Below are 12,950 nucleotides of genomic sequence, written 5' to 3'. Positions count from 1 at the left end.
GTGGCATTGCCTGCCAGCTACCGTGTATCCTGTTGGTAGGAAGAAGACCTGCAGTTTTGCCCTATCTTCAAAGCACAGAGCTGAAAGTGCTCACCTCACTCAGCCCTAACCCTTAACACTGCATATAGAGCTGCTAGTCTTTTCCCCAAGTCCAGCGCACAAACCTTTTCTGTGAGGGGCTTTGCTGTAGTATAATGGTGCTCAGTACAGAGCCTGGCTCAGAGATAGAGACAGGGATGGTTTCATCCCTCAGTTCAAAGTTCTGTTTGGTTTGATGCACTGCTGCTGCTGCCAAGACCCATCTCCCAACCACATATGTTGCTTACTATCTCCATGTGCCCTATGACCCAGCCCTTTGCCACAGCTTTTGGGGCAAATTTGGAAGTATTTGTTGATCAAGATCCAGAAAACACTGTTGTAGTCTACACCTATCATCCCTTCGTTGAGGAAGAAGGAAGGCCTTAAGTTCAAGGCCATACATGTCTGCATAGTAAACGGCAAACCAGTTTGGGACACAGTGTGAACCCTTTCTTTAAAAAGTGCCTATAAAGCTGGGCTTTCACTCTCTGAGAGAAACATACATGAACACTCTGCTTGAGCCTAGACAAGCAGTATGTTTGCTCTTAGGTGACAGGAAAAGGAGACACATTTAGTGCCTGTAGATAGCCCTATCTCTGCACTGGCTGTCAAGGCCTCTGAGAACAGTTTCCAAGTAGGCAGCTCTGCTTCTCCCTAGACTTTAGGGAACTCTGTTGCTCTAGCCTTGTTACAGGCTTATAGGTCGGGAGGCATCCAAATGAAGCCTGAGAAGAGATCTCCACATTCCCATTTAGCCCCATTCCTGTGTGGTGTACAACTAGCTACCTTAGTAGGGTCCTGGCCCTGTGCCAAATCCTGTGGATTACAACACTCACCTTCCTCCGTCATGGAGTTGCAAAGCCCAAAGATTAGGTCCACTTCCCAGGGTGCTAGCTCTGAGGGAGAAAGTAGCAGGCTTGCAGTGGGGAGAGAACAAAAGCAAGAGCCAGACTAGCAAGAGCTCAAAGTTTGACAATACCAGACTGAGGTCACCTTTTGCTTTTTTGCACACAGGTGCCCAAGTTAGGCCTCCACCTTGTTCTCAGACTGAGGACTGTGTAAAGAAGGCAAAAGCAGCCTTGTTACAGTGCTGTTTATTGAGTCCAATATCAGGGGAGAAAAAAAAAAAAAAACCACCCTGCCATCTTTCATGAAGAGTAGCTGAGTTCCACCATAGTAGAATCATAGGCTGAGGGCAGGAGCTTGGATTTTCGCAAAGAACAAATAGCTAGGGTATCCTTTCAATCCTGACAGTGACCACTCCCCAAAAGGTAGGAGGTGAAATGTCCAACAGCACCCCGGGACAAGATCTGCTCAGGCTTCCACCTCATCACAGATGAGACAGTATGGACAGATATCAGCCTGTCCCACAGGCTGTTCCCACTTGTTCTTTCTTGGCGTGAGATTCAGATCTGGCCCTAAAGGCAGAAGGAAGTAACAGAGAAGTCGGAGAGCCAGGTGGAAGGGGCACGGAATATAGTCAGGGCTCCTGGGTATTTACTGGCTTCCAGGACCACCACACCTGGGGCTAAGTCTTGGCCATCCTGACAGTTGCAGAGGTCAGAAATAGAGGGCTGGCTCGCTGCGGAAGTCCGAGAGATCATTCTGACTGGCAGGTGTGAGCTGAGAGAAAGAATAGAATATAGCCACTAAGGCATATCCAGGTATCAACCCTTCCCCAAGCCAGTCAGCCTCCTTTGCTGGTCTGGGTGTTTACCCAGCACCCTCCACCTGGCTTACCATGACCTCCTTTGGTGGGAGCTCCACCTCAGTTGGAGCCTGCACCAGTGTCTGCTCCTGCCACTTGCTGAAGGCCATGGAATGCTTTGGAGTGTAGCTGGACAGACCTGTGAACCAAAGACAACAAGCATGGGCACCCACAAGTGTGGTGCAGGTTCCACTTCCAGGCTGCCCATCCCAACAGGTATAATTACCTGAGCTGCTCTCAGCTCCCACACTGCTTACAAATGTGGCCCGGGGCAGGAAAATGGTGAAAGCTTTCTCTGAGTCAGGCCCCACTTCCTCCTCTTCACCATCCTCCTCTCCTTCCTCCTCCTCTTCTGCCTCTTCCTGTGCCAGAGAGCTCTCAGAAGGGTACTCAAATGTTGTGTGCAGGCTCTTGTCATTGAAGGAGATCTTCATCTAGGAGTAAGAGCCGTGTCAGCAGAGGCCCTGCCACCGAGTTCAGCAGAGATGCTGAACAGGAAGAGAAGACTGTTGTTCCTTCTGCCAAGAGTTACAGGCTCTACCTATCCCACCCTCTGCCTGCAGCAGCTCCAAAAGCTAAGTCCATGTTCTGGGTATCTGTGTATGTAAGAATCCTAGCACCAACCATCACTGTCAGGGGCCTGCTTAAGAGGCCCACCAGTTGGGCTGTTGGTGCTAGGTACCACCTATTCTTTCAGGCTAGTGGGGGGGGGGGGGGTCCCAGTCTTATAGAGTCTAGGGTACCAGCAATACCATCAGTGATCCCAGCTCCTACCTTACTGTGTGCCTCACTGGCTCCAGAATTTCATAAATAAATTCTCCCTTCTTTCCCAGTTGCTGTGGGCAACCTCTATCATGATCCTCCTGTCTGCTCCCTGGGCTGAGCCCAGCTCCATAGCCAGTGACTGCTGAGGTTCCCCTAGTCCTCTCAGCTGAGCTCAGCCTAGCGGGCTGGAAATGAACATGAGCACTTGCTTGCAGCAGATGGGGCAGTCTTGCTGGGCTCGAAATATTAAACTCCTAGGCACAGGACACCAACAGCCAGCTCAGGTTCCCCCTCTTCCCCTGGAAGGAGCCAGAGGCCCAACAGGATGGAAGACTAGCCTGGCAGGAGGGTTAAGCCTCTCCTGAGGCAGCAAAGTGACCCTGGCACAGGCCACAGAATGCACCAAGGGCCCACAAAAGTAGGACGCCAAGACTATGCACCAGCACCCTGCCTCCTGTCCCTCACAATCAGTGGCCACACTCACCCATTGGCTATTAATGCCCTGAGCCCTCTGGAAGGTACCCTGCCCCAGGACCTGAGGGGAAACCCCAGGGATTGGAGCTCCTGGCTTCTCAGCCTGCTAGAGACATCTATTCTCCCATGTCCTCCCTACTTTGGCCATCTGCACACATTAACAGGCAAATTGGGAGACGTCCCAGGTCAGGCAAAACAGCTATGTTCACTTCTGACATAGGAAGACACGATGTACCCTGGTTTGGCCTCAGGGCCTATCTAGTCCTTGAAGACTAGATCCCATTGGAGAAAAGTCAAGTGGAAGCTGAGGGATGATATCACCTGGCCTTCCTGACTAGCCTTCTGAGATAAGTACCCTAGGAGGAACCCAGGATAGTATAGGGTCTAACATGCCTGGAGCCTTCTATACCAAAGTGGCCCCTGGATGGAGCCCTTGAGGCCCATCCCTACTACTGAGAATACAGGACCAGCTGCCAGGGCCCAGCTAGATTAGCACGCCCTCATTAGTCTGCATGACCAGTTCACAGCAGGAAGGCTGAGGGGATAGACACATGTGGGTACGGTGCCTGGCACAGCCTGGCCAGGCTGGGTGTAGGGAAGCAGCACATAAGCCTGCCTGTCTCAGCTGGGGCCCAGGCCCCCCAGTCATTATCTCCCTTGTCTCTGACAGACCAGTATTCATAGGTCCTCTTCCCCCTTCCAGCACAGGTCAGTACGTCACTGTAAGCATGTAACTCATGTTTATAACCCCTGCCAGGGGTGGAGCCACCAGGGGTGGAGCATGTAGGGAAGGTCCAGACAGGGATTGTCACTGTACATATCTAGTCACCAGTATCTAGGGGACTTTACCCAGCACACCTAATATGGCAGGCAGGTGATGGAACCTCTGGGCTTTCACAGGGCCCTGGGTGGCAGAACCTTCCAGCTTTTACAGGGCCCTTTTGTTCTCCCTCAACCTGTCCTACCCATACACACCCAGCTTGGGTTACCAAAAGGTGTCCACCCTGGGACTCAAAGTGGGGAAACTGCTCAAATGGCTGGGCTGGAAGTGATGTTTAGGCAAACCCTGCCCCCACTCCCTTGCACACAGCCTGTCTCCCATCCCCCATTTGGCCCTCAGCCAAAGTTCCCAAGGACAATAGATCAGAGCTACCCAACTGTGATAGCAACAGCTGCTACACCCCCCCACCCCCACCCAGGGCACACCCTGTACCAGTGAGGTTTCATGAATAAGAATCCAGTCTCTTTCTGGGGTTCCGGGCTCTAGAAAGACCATCTATGGGTCACCCATGAGAAGAGTTAGGTGAGAGAAACTGAATCAAAAGGAAAGCAGGTGAGAGAACACTCAGGCCAGCTTCAACTAGGAGAGGCAGCTGCAGACCGGAGGAAGACGATGGTGCTGGAAAGAGCCAAAAGGGTAGACCTGCCTTCAGATGGGAGCCAGGCTGAGGGACAGAACTAGGTCACACAAGTGAGGGTGGAGGTTACACTGCTAAGGCAGGTAGAGGGCTGAACCCTGAGGACACTAACATGCTAGGGTGTGGCACAGGAACAGGAGGTGGGAAAGAGGAAGCAGCAGCCAGACAGGTGGGAGCCACTGGTGCTTCCAATCAGGGAAGGAAAAGTGTTTGTTTGTTTGTTTGTTTTTTAACCAAGAAAATAGTGGGGGCTGGGATGCTGCAACATCCTACCTCAGGGAAGAGGGGGATAGACAGGGCCTCTTTCTCCCAATAGATAACCTAAATGGAAATATTTCTGTCAGGCTGTCTCTCAGAGACACTGGCCATCAGAGGCAACCCTAACAACCCAGACCCAGAGCAGGGCTGAGTTCCTGTGAAGTCATGTACCCTCTGCCAAACTGCCAGCCCAGTGAAGAATAATTCCTCAGTCATACCCTAGAAAACCACCAGCATGCCTTTAGGTCACCCAGTCATGGTGGGGAGGGAAACCGAAGTGTGCAGTTGCCCCAAGATCCTCTGGGACTACCTACTCCCACAGGAAGAAACAAGAGTCTATGTCATGGCAATTACTTGGGTTTCAGAAGGAGCACCCTGGGTTTTCCTGGGGGCTGCAGGTAGGAGAAATGTCAGGGAAGGACAAAGTACATGAGGGCCTCACCCTGCACACTGCTCTAAAGGTTGGGCAGCTTTGTGCCCTGCCCCCTCTTACTGGCATTCTGTCTTGCTGGGCAGGGCAGCTGGTACATGCATAGGCAGGACAGCACAATCAGCAGGTTGTGCTGCTACAGAAAGCCCTGCCCAGGCCACTTGGCCAAATAAGCATCATCCATCTGGACCCCTAACTCCCTCCTTCTGGTCCAGACAGCCAGGATGCTGGCCAGGGTCCTACTCCAGCCCCCTGCTAGCCTTTAGGCCTTGCCATGCTTTAGTATTTGAGATCTACATGAACAACCATACCTGGCAGCATGCTCTCTCACTTTAACCCAGCCAAAGGTGATTCTCACACTTGTCTCTAGACTCTTAGGAGCAGCTTTTCAGTTTCAAGAAGCCAAGTATCCCAGGATAGGAAGAAGTATCCCAGGATAGGAAGAAGGCTCTGGAAATAGGAACCTGGACTCAGCTCCTGTCCTGTGAGCTCCATGGCCTCAGGAGCCTCCCAAGCCTCAGCTTCCTCAGCCACACAGGGACGCTTCCATCACTTCGACTTCTTGGACAAACATGGGGAAGGTCACCTCACAGACACATTAGGATCAGGAAAGACAGGAAAGATGGGGAAGGGCCTGAATCAATCTGTTCAAGGACTCAAGGTAAAGAACACAGGGGAGAGAGGAGAGACATGGTCTCACGTGTTAAAAAAAAAAAAAAAAAAAAAAAAAGTATTACAGCCCTAAGTCTCCTTCCTCACCAGAATCTCCACCAAGTCACTAGGGATGCAGGCCATGGCAGATGGAATATGGAATTGGCAGGAGATGATGGCAAGGCCACTGTGTCAGGAAGTAAAATGTCAGGGAAAAAGTGAGGAGGAAGCATGGCTCAGGACAAAAGGTCCCCCAAGGAAACTGAGGTGGAGAGGGGCACAGTATTAACCTGGGTGAACCGAAATTGTAGCTGTTGTAGACACTGCAGGTGCCATCTCAGCAGAAGGGAAAGGTACACTTCCCTGTACCAGCTGACAAAGAGTCATGTGGGGTAGGCCTTGGAATTTGCCCCAGGGGATAAACACAGACCCTGGAACAATCAGGAAGAATCTGAGGAATGATTTCCTTGTGCCCAAAGGGTTCCAAGCCACTGGGCAGGGCTAGCCAGGAAATATGGCTTACCCTAGTCATTTGAGCCTTTAGGGGATTATTCTTGAGTTTCTCTGCCCAAGGCCCTCTTGCCCATGTCTGGCATGAAGCCTTGGTGTTCAATCCATGCTTGCAGAGGGCAAAGGTCTGCCAAGCTCTGGCTCCCAGACCTTCCGGAGTGCTGAGAACTCACTCCAACTGGCTTATGGGCTGTGTGCCCAGACTGACCTCAAAGTGAGAAGGACCTGCAAAAGAATGACTGGTCTTCTTCCTTTCCATTTACATCCAGGCTCTGGATATCTGTCCAAACTAAAGTCCACAGGAATATGCCACAGGAATATTTCCAAATCAAAGGCCAAGCCAGAGCCAACAGGCCAGGCTATTTCCTAAAAGTAGACCTGCAATTAGTTGGAACTACCCATTCCAAAAGGATGCTGGAACTCTGCACTACCTTGTCTACTTCTCTCAAATCTCTGAAGTAAACAGTAGGCTAACTAACTCCAGCCTGGGGCTGTCAGTTCACAGAGGCCCTGGACCTGGCCTAAGCACACAGCCCCATTCTCTCGTGATTTGTGGAGAAGGTGTTTCCTTACTACTTACCTTTTTTCTTGAGGAGCCAGCCTTGATGAGGCAGGACTTCTGCAGGGCCAGGTAACCACCGATCACCTCAATCTCATGCACGGTAGGGTATTGTTTCTTTAGGGTGTCCTCCAGGGTAGTGTGGGGTCCTGAGAGGCTATCAGCATCCTGTTCCTCTGCCCCTTGCTGGGACTGCCCATTGGTCTGACTTAAGTGTGGCTCCTGAAGGGTCCCTGGCTTCCTCTTGGGCACTACTATGAAAGTGTTGCTGCCTCGGTTCAGGAGCTCTGAAGTGTGTCCAGGCCTGGCAGAGTGCAGGTGGTACTGGGAAGGCACACCAACTGCTAAGGAGGGCAGTTTGGCTTCTTGAAAGGCCTCCTCCTCTGAATCTACTTCATCAATGAAGGTGACTGGAAGTCCTGGCCTCACAGGCTCCTGGCCATTCTTGGCCAAGCCTGGAACCCTCAAGCCTTCAGCCGCCTCAGCTTCAACCGTGGCTGGTGGAAATGGAGGTGGTGAGGCTGGCCTCTGCCACCTAACAGACTTGTCTGTGTCAGAAATGCCTGGCCTGGGGCAGCCCCCTTCCCTAACTGCCCACTGCATCTCAGCAGCCAAGGGACTCTTCTCTAGGGCAGATGCACCATCCACTGTAGATACCAGCTGGGATCTAAGCCCCTGGCTCTGAGAGGCCCAGCCCACCTCCCCCTTTGGCTCCTCTAATTGCCTCCCCGCCAAAGGATAGTTCCCAGGGGCTTTGCGCTTGGGGATCAACACGAAGGAGTTTCGGGAGTTCACTCGGAGGTTGGCCAGGGCCCTGGCCTGAAGGTCCCCGATTGGGATAGTTTCCATGTCTGGTTTGGAGGATGGCCTTATTTCGAAGGAATCATTGGCGCTGGTGGCAGAGGAGACCCACTGGCGCTGACTGGGAGTGGCACTGGCTGTGCTGGGCGCCGGGAAAGCAGGGGGCCCAACTGGAGTGGCACTTGGGGGCGGGTGGAGGGAGGGTTCCTTTGACTCCACCTTTGGCTTCCACTTGCCCGGTACAGGCGGAGACCCCGACAACCCATTGGCAGGGCCGGCAGGGGATTCCTGAGTCATGGCTCCATTAGAAAGCGAACGATTGACCGCACTGCGGGGCAGGCCCCGAGGGTGGACAGTGAAGGAGTTGCTGCCGGTCTTCTGTAGGAAGTCGCTGCGCCGGGCCCCAGGACCCGCAGTGCCGTCGGGGTGCGCGAGCTCGCAACAGGCAGAGCGCTGACCCGCGCGCTGGGCAACGGGGACAGGCGAAATAGGGGGTGCAGGCTGGCTGGGGAGCACCGGTGGGGCAGGAGCCAACGACCGATTGGTAGGAGCGCGCGTGGCAGTAGATGCAGACGCCACGGGAAGCTGCGGGAGCGCAGGGCGGAAGCGCTCTGGGCTCTCGCGGCGGCGGGGCGCAGCAGGCGAGTCGAACTTTTCCAGCAGGCGGCTGACACGGCCAGGCTGTGGCGTCTCGTACACCACTACCTCGGCAGCGCGGATGCCTGCAGCCGGAGGCACAGCGGGCGGGAAGCCTGGCGCTGACTCGATGATGAGGATGTTGTCGGCTCGAATGGTCCGCACGCCGGGCACGCGACAGTACAGCTCCAGCAGCTGCTGAGCAGGCCGCGTCCCGCGCCGCCGCTCGGATTCAAGTCGCATGAACGGGTTCTGGCTTAGCGGACCCAGACTCTCGGCCACCACCAACCGCTCGTTAGGCCCATCCGGCGCCGCTCCAGATCCTGGGCCTCCGCTCAAGGCGGCCAGTTTAGCTCGCCTCCGCTCAAGGATCTCCCGTTTCCAGGCGGGCATCACAGCTCGCGGCCCCGGGTCGAGCCGCCCCAGGCCGGCCATGGTGCGGACGCGCGGCCGCCGACCGAACTGCACGGCGACCGCGCGCCGTACAGACTTTCAGCTACCTGCCTCAATACCGCTCCGTGCCACGCCCCCCTTGGTAGCCGCCAATTGGGCAAGCGCGCTCGGACCTAAGGGCAGAACTGCCTACCTATAGCAGAAGCATACGGCCCAGTTGATTGGAGAATACCCACTAAAACCCTCCCCTTTAGCGTTCTCATTGGACTATGACCGGCTCCAGCCAGACCCTATTGGTGAAGGTCTGTGGACACTCCCCAGTGAAGCGCTGCTCAGTGTCTGCTCCTCACTTCCGCCTCTGCGCTCTGGAACCGGCGCCTTGGACCCTAATTAAAGTAGGGCTGGTACTTTAAAGCAGATATCTCCTAGCAGACCCTTGCGACTTAGGTGACCTTGGCACAGTTCTGACTTCAGTACACAAGCTGCACGGGCCTTCCACCTTTAGGCCCAGGCTCCGCTCCAATCTGGAGTCCTTGAATTGCTGTGGGCAGGCAGCCAAGGTCCCCTTTTGGACCTAGAAATGCTGCTTCTGAGATCCACCCGGGCATAAAGAATGCGTTTTCGAGAATCTTGGCTTTGTAGGTCCCAGACCTACTATGTGTGTGAAGATCTGGTGCACAGCTTGCCACCCATGGTCCTGCCAGGTATCCATTATGTGTAGGAGGCACCAAGGAAGCAGCCTTGTTTCTGCACCACACAGGTTACACATAAAAACAGAGCCTCACACATTTAGGCAGTTCTGTCATGCAGAAAAGTACAAAAACAAGGGTAAAGGTCCCACTGACTCCTGTTGAAACACCCACTTCCAAGATAAAAGAGGAAATACACAAAACAAAAATCTAAGAAATGTTACAAAGAAAATCACTCCAAAGTTCAGCTTGTATCTTGCTTTGAGAAAAAAATTAGCCCAATCCTGGATTGGAGACATTTTTTTTCTAGCTGTGGGCAAACCAGACAAATCACCCCTTGACTCATTTCCTCGGTGTGTGACATGACTGGTTCTTCGTCCCCAGCAGAGGAGCCATAAGCTGCTGTGCTGGAGCCCAGACCAACATACCTGCTCTGCAAAGGACTACACTAAGTTATTAACCTAGGGAACATGGCAATGTCATGATGAACTTCTGGATATCACCAATGAAGGCTGCTACAGACATCCAGTATTTAGGGACCAGGCACACTACTAACCTTCATCCAAAAGAAACGGCCCAGGGATTGGTGAGGTGTTAAGAACATCGCGGGAGGACCTGGATTTGGCTCCTAGCACCTGGATGGTTGTGACTTGTTCTTGGGGATCCAACGCCCTCTGCTGGCCGCCATGGACATTGCATTGCTGCTCAGCCACACAATTTTTTTGTTTGTTTGAAAACAAAATGACCTAGTCAGCTGCTGCTGGTGCATGCCTTTAATTGCAGCACTCGGCAGGCAGAGGCAGACAGGCAGATCTCTATGAGTTTAAGGCCAACCTGGTCTACAAAGGAGTTTCAGGACAGGCAGAGCTGTTGTTACACAGGGAAACCAGTCTCAAAAAACAAAACAGAAGAATGATCCCACTCAAATAGGTAAGCATACTGAGGAACCTGTATTCTGCAAGTCACATTTGATCTGTCAACTATTAACTCTTGTTATTGTTCCTTTAGACTTTTTCCTGTCTCCCTGTCTCCCTGTCTCCCTGTCCCCCTCTCCCTCTTTCTCTCTCTCAGGCTGGGTCTCACAGCCCAGGCTGGCTTCCAGCTATGCTGCCTAAAATGACAACGTAGTTTTGATCCTCCTGCCTCCACCCCCTCTTAAAATAAGATTAGAGGTAAACACTTGATCAACAAAGTTATAACCAAATATCCTTCCTCTCTCTCTCTCTCTCTCTCTCTCTCTTTTTACAGCCACTCCAGGAAGCAGTGTGGCATCCTGTTTTAAATCCTTTAAAAATGTAAAATTTAGAGCTTATGGGATGGCCCAGCGGGTAGAGGCACTTACAAGCAGGCTCATGCTACCAGAGTTTGATCCCTGATATCACCAGACAGAAATAATTTGCATAAATGGTATGATATCCATACACCTGCATTCACACACACATACACAGAGACAATAATGTAAAAACCATAATGTATTTAAGTTGGTAGAATGCTTGCCTAAGCTAGATGTGGTGGTGCATGCCTTTAATCCTAGCTCTTGGAGGCCAGGAGTTAGAGGACTGTTCTACAGAGTGAGTTCTAGTCCAGTCCAGGTTACATAGTGAGTTCCTGTTGCAGCAGCAGCAGCAGCAATGGTTGTCTAATATGTATGATACCCTGGGTTTGATTTCCAGAATCACATAAAACAGGAAGTTAAAGGTCATCACTGATTACAAAGCAAGTCTGAGGCAAGTCTTTGCTGCACTACACCCTATTTTTTAAAAATGTAAAAACTGTCCTCAGACCTGGCCTCAGATGATCATTTGTCATCTCAACTCTGCAGCATTGTCATCAGAAGTCACCAATGGCTACACACTGAGTCAGGACTCTGGTGTCACATTCTCTACAAAGTACAGCCCATTGTTTTTAGCCGGGGTGGGTAGTAGTGCAAGTTACCCATCTCCTACAACAAGAAATGGGGATTTTTCAAAAATAATCTAACACCCAAAGTACTCTAACCATAGCCACCACCCTATGAGCCCCTGTCCACATGGCAAGCATTCACCTGATACCTGAGATTCAGTGAGATGCCTAAGTGTATATTGTTAATTTCAGGAAACATTTGTTCCCATCAGGAAATGGTCTCATTTGGTACATGACTGAATAAACTCAGAAACCTTAAGCTAATAAACGTCAACTGTTCCCAAGCTCGTATGTATATGTATTCACTTCCATGAGCACGTGAGCACCCGTTCCGAATGTCTAGGCTTCCTTTTCTAGGTCTGTCTGTCTGTCTCAAGTGTACTAATGATGCCTGCCACAAGGTGGTGGGAAAGTCCGTGAAACTGCAGTCTGTTGGGCCAGGAAATCAAGCAATTCTTGAGACCAGAATTTTTTTCTCAGATGGTAGATGCCCACACAGGGTCCTGCTCCTGCTCTTTCTCAACAGTCTGCTCTCTCTATGTGAGGTGGAATGAACAAAAGGCTGGTCTTTGTCAGGACAGAGGAAAAGGGATGCATTATCAATTACATTATCAATTGTATAAGTGAGTCTGTCTGGACAGATAAAGGGGTACGCTCTGGCGTCAGTGATGCTGAGTGAACAACCTGATTTATAAAGGGGTACATCACCATGGGAAATACTCAGAGCCTATCAGGATATTTTACTTATATGCAGTCTCCAAATGTTGGAAAAGTTCAGTATTGACTGGCAATTACAGCATGAATAACTGGAAATAAGTTTTAATAAACGAGGCTTCACTTTTAAGTTTTGCTCGAGGAAACGATCTTAGATACAAAGAAAACTGGACACTAAACTGGGCACAAGCAGACACTGATTTCTGACCAAAACTCCACCAGTGTGGCACCAAGTAGGTCTGGACTGGGAGGTCCAGAACTCCAGCTGCGCAGTGCTCCATTTCCAGCCACTGCAGGAGGCTAGTTGACGCGACAAGCCCGGATCATAAGAAGCTGCAGGAGAATGAAGACCGGAGAAGTGATCAGGCCGAACCAGAGCTCTCGAGTCTGCTCCACTAGCTTCTGACACAGCAGCATCTCAAAAACAAACTTGAGGCTAAGGACGGTGAGAACCCAGAAGAGGCGCAGTACAGCCAGTCGCTTCTCCCCATCTTGGAAGAGACGAACGGAAACGATGGTGGTGAAGTAGGTGCTGAGCCCGTCGGCAGCGAAAAAGGGCACAAAGACGTTCCACCAGGAGAGGCCTGGAGCCAGGCCATCCACTCGCAGTGCCAACAACATGGAGAACACCAACAGAGCTAGCAGGTGCACGAATATCTCAAAGGTGGCGAAGCCCAGCCACTGCACCAGCTCCCGCAACGAGAATAACATCGTGCCTGTTTAATACCGGTCTCCGGTGCCCCGCACCGGGCCGTCAAGTCTCCGGCCGCGGACCTGGCGACTGCCTGCTGCCGCCGCTGCACACGCGAAACAGCAAGCAGCCCAACCTGGCCTGGACGCTGGTCCTGGGGCTCCGCGGCCCTTAGGAGCCCAACCCCGGACCTGGAACGGGATGCTAGTAGAAGCCCGTAATGTCCAGATGCTATGCCTGTCCCTCCCCGCTGGCGCAGCCGAAACGCGTCAT

General features: G+C 52.1%; 2 protein-coding genes across 3 annotated transcripts; both read right to left on the bottom strand.

Moving 5' to 3' along the window:
- Positions 1–1,156: 1,156 nt before the first annotated feature.
- On the bottom strand, positions 1,157–8,811 carry Tprn (taperin). 2 transcript variants are annotated; one of them, XM_034504574.2, is made up of 4 exons: positions 6,873–8,809; positions 2,013–2,220; positions 1,819–1,925; positions 1,157–1,701 (listed from the first exon to the last, which is right to left on the bottom strand). In XM_034504574.2, the coding sequence occupies exons 1-4, from the start codon at positions 8,721–8,723 to the stop codon at positions 1,639–1,641; spliced, it is 2,229 nt and encodes a 742-aa protein (XP_034360465.1). In that variant the 5' UTR covers positions 8,724–8,809; the 3' UTR covers positions 1,157–1,638. The 2 variants fall into 2 exon arrangements, with proteins under 2 accessions (XP_034360465.1, XP_076793656.1); XM_076937541.1 differs by lacking the exons at positions 1,157–1,701; positions 1,819–1,925 and having other exon boundaries at positions 2,137–2,274; positions 6,873–8,811.
- Positions 8,812–12,075: 3,264 nt separating this feature from the next.
- On the bottom strand, positions 12,076–12,939 carry Tmem203 (transmembrane protein 203). Its single transcript, XM_034505438.2, has one exon. The coding sequence runs from the start codon at positions 12,695–12,697 to the stop codon at positions 12,287–12,289; it is 411 nt and encodes a 136-aa protein (XP_034361329.1). The 5' UTR covers positions 12,698–12,939; the 3' UTR covers positions 12,076–12,286.
- Between the last annotated feature and the right edge of the window lie 11 nt (positions 12,940–12,950).

Source organism: Arvicanthis niloticus, chromosome 6, assembly GCF_011762505.2.
Source record: "Arvicanthis niloticus isolate mArvNil1 chromosome 6, mArvNil1.pat.X, whole genome shotgun sequence".
NCBI classification, from domain to species: domain Eukaryota; kingdom Metazoa; phylum Chordata; class Mammalia; order Rodentia; family Muridae; genus Arvicanthis; species Arvicanthis niloticus.
The sequence above is the reverse complement of the archived record's forward strand: the minus strand, read 5'-3'. Positions and strand labels throughout refer to the sequence as shown.

Excerpts from the sequence above, each read along its gene's own strand:
- Tprn (XM_034504574.2), bottom strand. The coding sequence starts at position 8,723 with ATGGCCGGCCTGGGGCGGCTCGACCCGGGGCCGCGAGCTGTGATGCCC. Across the intron at positions 2,221-6,872 it reads CTGGCTCCTCAAGAAAAAAG|ATGAAGATCTCCTTCAATGA; the intron begins GTAAGTAGTAAG and ends TCTTACTCCTAG. Across the intron at positions 1,702-1,818 it reads TCCCACCAAAGGAGGTCATG|CTCACACCTGCCAGTCAGAA; the intron begins GTAAGCCAGGTG and ends TCTTTCTCTCAG.
- Tmem203 (XM_034505438.2), bottom strand. The coding sequence starts at position 12,697 with ATGTTATTCTCGTTGCGGGAGCTGGTGCAGTGGCTGGGCTTCGCCACC.